This window comes from Cicer arietinum, chromosome 1 (assembly GCF_000331145.2).
Source record: "Cicer arietinum cultivar CDC Frontier isolate Library 1 chromosome 1, Cicar.CDCFrontier_v2.0, whole genome shotgun sequence".
NCBI classification, from domain to species: Eukaryota; Viridiplantae; Streptophyta; class Magnoliopsida; order Fabales; family Fabaceae; genus Cicer; species Cicer arietinum.
This window is the reverse complement of record NC_021160.2, coordinates 24765229-24772132: the sequence shown is the minus strand read 5'-3', so window position 1 is coordinate 24772132 and position 6904 is coordinate 24765229. Positions and strand designations below refer to the sequence as shown.

General features: G+C 30.5%; 1 protein-coding gene across 8 annotated transcripts; it reads left to right on the top strand.

Annotated features, from left to right (window-relative positions):
- The first annotated feature begins 3407 nt into the window (after nucleotides 1–3407).
- On the top strand, nucleotides 3408–6510 carry LOC101491531 (low affinity sulfate transporter 3-like). Of its 8 annotated transcripts, none has more exons than XR_003470247.2 (7): nucleotides 3408–3551; nucleotides 4470–4528; nucleotides 4700–4754; nucleotides 4848–4877; nucleotides 5133–5304; nucleotides 5546–5824; nucleotides 6050–6510. XR_003470247.2 is itself a non-coding variant. In XM_073364853.1 (6 exons), the coding sequence occupies exons 5-6, from the start codon at nucleotides 5663–5665 to the stop codon at nucleotides 6128–6130; spliced, it is 243 nt and encodes an 80-aa protein (XP_073220954.1). In that variant the 5' UTR covers nucleotides 3408–3551; nucleotides 4470–4528; nucleotides 4848–4877; nucleotides 5178–5304; nucleotides 5546–5662; the 3' UTR covers nucleotides 6131–6510. The 8 variants fall into 8 exon arrangements, 4 of the variants coding, with proteins under 4 accessions (XP_073220954.1, XP_073220956.1, XP_073220953.1 ...); XR_001144775.3 differs by having other exon boundaries at nucleotides 4848–4920; XR_003470244.2 differs by lacking the exon at nucleotides 4700–4754 and having other exon boundaries at nucleotides 4848–4920; nucleotides 5178–5304.
- The last annotated feature ends 394 nt before the right edge of the window (nucleotides 6511–6904 follow it).

The window sequence follows — 6904 nt, the reverse complement described above, 5'->3', positions numbered from 1 at the left end:
CAAACCTTAATGATTAAATGATTAAGAGATTTTGATACACTTTATTACATAATGTATGCTCTTGAATAATGTTATTAAGGCATGCAAATCCTAAAAAGATTAAGCCAAAAAGAACAAATCACAAATAACATTATGTGAAAAACAACTTTCGGGCATTCTTCAAAAAGTTCAACTCTAAACATGAACATAATTTAAAATGTTCATTACAATCTTTATAATGATCAATAAAGTGTAAATAAACAAAGTTCACGACGTCTATTATCATGTACAAGAAAAGAACTAAAAGTTCTTTGGAATAAGTAGGAGAATATGATATTATCACTTATCATCATAAGGGATACTAGTATTAAATCCAACAAAAACATTCAATGTTATTTATAATAAAGAATGTTGGAATAAATACAAATGAAGGATTCTCTTGTGTCATAAAGAAATGATCATCATCATTATCAATGTAAATGATTCCTAAATTATTCCTCACTATTACTACACTTGCATTATTTACTACTGTGAATAGTAACAACATGAAAATAATGGAATTTAACTCCACCTTTTCTATCTCATGCATTACACTACAAGAACCGAAACACTCCAATAAACATTATGAAGTGACAAACTATTTAGATCTTCATCGTTAAAGGTTATCATGCTTTGGATCTTGTGACCAAAGGACATATGAAGGCCTTTGCAATTTACTAAAGCTCACTTACAACATATATATATATATATATATATATATATATATATATATATATATATATATATATAAAAGAGTTCAGAACTTAAAAAATTAAGAATTTACGTAAAGTATTCAACACTCTTACGATAAAAGAGTAAAATTTGATTAAAAGTTCAAACTCATTCAGAGTTCATTCCTGATCATCAAATCTAATGAAAAATAGTAGTGTGAAGGTCTTTCCCCTTTATATAAGTAGAAGATCTCAAAACTTAAAAACTATGAGTTTACGTCAAGTATATTTGAAAAACACTTGGTTAAAATGCTCATCAAGTATATTTGAAAAACACTTGGTTAAAATGCTCATGCATACTCAAGTTTATTTGTATATGTAAAACCAAGTTCACTACAAATGGTGTTTTCACTAAGAAATTCAAGATACAACCCAAGTTGTATATTTAAAGTCCAAGTGGTAGATTTGTAAGGTGCATAATTTGAGAAGACTGGCTCAATCATCATAGTGGAAAAACTCACAAAAGTGAGGATTGGTCGTAGTTCAAGTTAGGTGAACAAGTATAATTTTTGTATGATTCTCTATTCCTTAACTCTTTAGTTTAATGCTTTAAGTTTACTAAAATCACACACATTCAAAAAATTTACATTTTATTATGAACTAACACTTCATAACATTCTAAAGATCTTTGTTTCTTTTATTTTCAAGTTAACAACTTGAAAAACAAACTTTCTTAAGTACATGTTAACAAATTTTAAAAAGGTTATAATTCAAATTCCTCTTTTTTATGACTATTTATTCTTCTTCAAATGATAGAAACTTTGTTTATAATGTCAAAATTTTGAATGCCATGACCACCCAAAGGCTTAGGGCTTGTCACCACATCCCAACTAACAACATTTATATGCCTCCCATTATCACCGTCTCCTCGAATAAATGTGTGTTGGAGCTATTGGATCTCAACAATGCAAGCCTTAGGTAACATGAAAATCATCTTAAAACACATTGGGACAACTTCAATATCAATTTTTGACAATGTCATCATAGTAGGAACAAACAACTGTTAGGATTTCCATGCCGCTATCTTAACCTGAATTTGGTCGACTATATATGGAATTCTAAGTATTGATATTTTGTTGATAACAAAGTAAAAGAACAATTATTCGTTAACCAACTACTTTAAGTGTGCTGGTTGTTTAAGACATAGTAAGAATCTATCTTATTGACTATTTAACATAAATTCTTTAAGAAGTTGTGGCGTAGTGATAAATGTTTATGTGTGAAGCACAAAAAAATATGACAAACTAATGAGCATGATACCATGTTCACTAATTCAAAAACTAATCATAACTAAGAAGAAAATTATGTTGATCAAATATCTATCAATCTTTGGCCTAAAGAAATTAGTTCGCATGTACAATGTGTTTAAATTTAATTTTGTCCGCTACTTTTAGATTTTTTATGAAAAATAATAAATATATAAAAAATGAAATAAAATGATAAAAATAATATTAAAAATAAAAATAAATAATTAGGTCTTTAAACTGTAGAAAATCACGGGTTGCTTTTGGTTATTGTTTGGCTCTTATTCCTTTTCAGAAATTTCACTTTTTTTCTAAAACAAAAAAAAAAGTATATAATTGATTGAAAAAAAAAATGGATTGATGGTAATAAAAATTATTATAATGGCGATCATTTGAATGAAAAGAAATGAATCAATGGTAATAAAAATCAGTATAATGGTGATCAGTTGAATGAAAAGAAACAAAAAAGAAATAGATTAATAGTAATAAAAATGGTGATCGATTGACAATTATTCTCTTGTCTTTTGTTACATACACCCAAAAAATCTATAAATAATTCACACCAAGAGGAGAAAGGGTGGAGGAGGAAGTGAGAGCACTATTGAGTAAAAACAAAAAAGAGAGAATAAAAGGCAAAAGAGGGGCAGATAATGTGAACCTGATAAAACCAGTCCACCAAAACCAATTCAGTAGTAAGATATCACTTTCTTATTGTTCTCTAATTTTCTTTTTATTAGCTTCTTTGTATTGTATCCTTTAAAAAAATGTAGTTTATTTTTCTATTTATGCAAAAATAAACTCATATGTTAAGTTTTTATTTTATTTTCTTAAGTTGCATGTTCCTAAAATTGTTTTGCAACACAAATACTAAAAAAACAACATAAATAATTGATGTTTATAAACCAAACACCAAGAAAAATAAACTTCACTGTATTGTAACATAATAGAAAACTCATATCATGACTTTATCAAATAACTTAAAAAAAATATAATTAACGAATAAATAGTTTTTTTTCTTCTTCTTAGGATAAGAATTAATAATCGCCGCATGATGAAATTCATCCTCACTCGCCGCGCTGCATCACTCTCCCGCATCCGTTGGTAGCCTTTCTATCGCAACATATTCGACAATGCATAAGCAAATTCTTTAACAGACTGCTTCACCGCCACATTGCATTTTAACCGTGTTAGATTGTCAATATTAGATTGGTTGTTATACATAATAAGCAAGACATTGACAAATTTGTTATTATGATAAACTTTGTTAGATCTGTTCTAATTGAACTGTTCTAACATACATATTAATTAAAAAAAACACTACACAAAAAAAAAAAGACAATCACAAATTTGTTATTATTACAAATTTTTTTAGATCGGTTATATTAAACAGTTCTAACCAGTATTTTACCAAAACAAATTCCCCAAAATACACAAAAAAATAAAAATAGAAAAACACGCGTCATTCTTCTGCGCGAGCTTCATCCTTCACCGTTTTCATCCTTCAACATTCATCCTTCAATGTGAACTCAGTTTTCTCTCCTTCGTTCACAATCAACAGGTAAACTTTGTTTTCTCTTAAATTATATTTTCACTTCATTCTTTACAATCAACATGTAAAATTGTATTTCCCTAAATTATATTTTCACTTCCGCGTCGGCGACGAGTTGGTTCAGCGCAATCCAATTCCTAACCTAACACTGTTACAGTGATGGGAACCAAGAGTTACACTTACATGGGACGCTGTTTCAACGAATTCACAATCAACGACGACTCCACTTCTTCTGCTTTCAGCTACTGTAACAACGATAGATCTGGCGAATTCGCCACCACTTTTTCACAATCCCGAGGACTCCTCATATCTTGTGCTTCCGAAAATTCCGATGATGTCATCCTTCAACTTGTTTCTGATCTTCCCTCTTCTTCAATCGAAGACCAGAAACAAGTCGCCATAGAAATTTGATTACTAACTATAAATAAACTAGAAAATCGAATCACAATCGCAAAAGTTGGCGCAATTAAATCATTAATTTCACTCGTTTCTTCGCAAGATCTTCAACTTAGAGAATACGACATTACTGCAATTTTGAATCTCTCTTTATGCGACGAGAATAAAGAGCTAATAGCTTCTTCTGGAGCGATTAAGCCTCTTGTTAGAGCCTTAAACTCAGGAACTTCGACGCAACATTTTTTTAGTTGTGTGTTGACGAAGAATTTTTTGTCTTCCTCTAGTGTATTTTCTATCAAGTTGAACATATAATTACCTTGACCATTACAATACTAAACTAGCTTTTACATTTACTTCTGTTGATTGATTTTGAAAATTAAACATGCCACATATTTCAAGGAAAAGTATGGTGTGTGAGTAGATGTAGAATTTAATATGCTTATATTAGGTCTATTTTGTTACAGAATAAAATTAGTGCTGCTGCATTTGGAATGCTTACATTTTGTTTTTGTCTCTCATATACTCTTGTAGCTTTGATATTGAAATTTGAAGGGCACAATGTTCCCCTTGAGGAAGCGTTGATTCTAAAGGTAAAATCATCTTTTAATTAATTTAACCCTATTCGTTCTAGTTGATGGCTTGATGCTATATTCTTCTGTTCTAGTAAGTAAAAGCATCAATAAATAGAAATCTTAGCTCAGTTTGTTGCTTTTCTTAGTATCCATATTACCATTTTCTTACTTGAACCAATAAAATTGCAGAATAGGTCGCAACAAAACCAACATTATTTAAATGGATGTTGTATATATGTTGTTGGTCAGTTTCTTGGTTTGTTGTCTCGTGATTACGTGTTATGGATTAGAAGTATGATTACTTTGGTATTCTAAATACTTTCAATTTTTCTTGTAGGAATGATGGGGTCTGGGATGACAACTGTGGGTAAGATTATATTGCAAGTGCTTAGCTATTCATTTTGTGATTGGTTAGTATGATAATTTCTTGTCTTTGTTCACAGGGAAAAATTAAGTTTCCAAAATAAGTAAACCAAGTAGCATTTGAAAACCTAATAGAGATTGGTATAATTGGGGAGAAAACGGTCTAACCACTATGCTATATTTGTATTTTCAAAATTTTAATATTAAGGACATGGGTAGTATTAGACCTTCTTTGCTAAACCTTATTTCTATTTCACAGTTTGGAGTCTTGTGACCAATATGGCCATATGAACTTATGATTCAGGAAGCAATGGATGTTGGTCAATCTTTCACATCCATTAAGGGATATAATCTTGATGGGAACAGAGAAATGTTGTCAATGGGAATCATGAACATTGCTGGATCCTTAACTTCATGTTATGTGGCAACTGGTGATGTATTTTTTCGATCGTTAATCTTTCTTGGTTTAAATATGTTTTTCATTCCCTATAATATATCACTTTTTGTTTTTAATCATCATTAAAACCTTTCTTGGTTTAAACGTTTCTCGTCCCTTAATAAACAAAACAATAAGGACCAAAAACATATTGAAACCGTTTTACTTCTCTTTTATAACAACTGAAAGGTTGTATGAGGAATGTCTAAATCTTTTTCTATATTTTCTTATTGCAGGTTCTTTTTCAAGGACAACAATTAATTATAGTGCAGGATGTCAAACTGCAGTCTCAAATATTGTGATGGCCAGTACTGTGAATTTGTTCCTGCAATTATTTGCAATACTACACCCCTATGGCTATCCTTGCTGCTATCATCCTCTCTGCACTTCCTGGATTAATCGATGTAAATGAGGTTCGCTATATCTGGAAGGTTGACACGTTAGACTTTCTTGCCTGTATTGGAGCTTTCGTTGGCGTCTTGTTTGCATATGTAGAGATTGGTCTTCTTGTAGCTGTAAGTTATTAATCACTTTCAAACTTTTTCATTTATTGGACAGTAACTAATAACTAGTATCCTTATAAGCAGTAACTAATGTAAAACTCATTAATTTGGGTTAACTACTTGCTCTGTAGCTACCTTATTATCAAACTTTCAATGTAAAGTTGATTTGTACAAATTTTCCTTGACTTTCAGACCTTGTATAATGTATTAATATCATGTTTTATTTTGGATGTGCAGGTGAAAATCTCATTTGCAAAGATACTAATACAATCAATTCGACCTGGAGTAGAAATTCTAGGTAGAGTTCCAAGAACATAAGTCTTCTGTGATAGTAACTTAATATCCGATAGTTGTAAGCATGCCAGACATCATAGTGATTCGCATAAGTTTCGTCTCACTCTGCTTTGCAAATGCCAATTTTGTCAAAGAAAGGCAAACACTTAACAAATGATCTAAAAAGGGGTTTAGCCCTAATAATAGCTACATATGAACTTTTTTTCACTTGTTCTAGAATACTTTTTTCACTTTTTATAGCTGTATTGCTAGAACTTCTACATATTTATTTACATCCAGATTCTACTACCTACCGTTTTTGTGAGAAATTGAAGGATAAAAGATGTGTATTGTATTCTCTAGTTTATAGAGATATTTCTTGGATACAAATATGCTATTAATGTCAATAGTATCATTTATAAGCATTTATGTTGTCAATCCTTACTAGTACATTTTTCTTTTATTCTTGCTCTCTAGTTTACATAGCAGATTAACTCATAGTTTGATAAGCTTTAGAAATGAATTCTTTTATTGTTGTGAAAGTTTTTGCAAGTGGAACAATTGCAAAAATTATGAGAAATTGCCAGAATATTTTCCTGATGGAGAGTAATGTAGAACGTAATGTGAATGCTCTGGCAGCTAGAAGGATTGTAGGCATTGATCCCTTAGAATAGATAAACAGAAGATGCATTCGCGTTGTCAAAAGTGTAGCAGCCGACCATGGTGAATGTGCCATGTGCGGGTAATGCCCTATTATTTTCATGTCGTTAACGACACATTTTTTATGCTATAGTTTGTGACATATATTTGGACTTGATT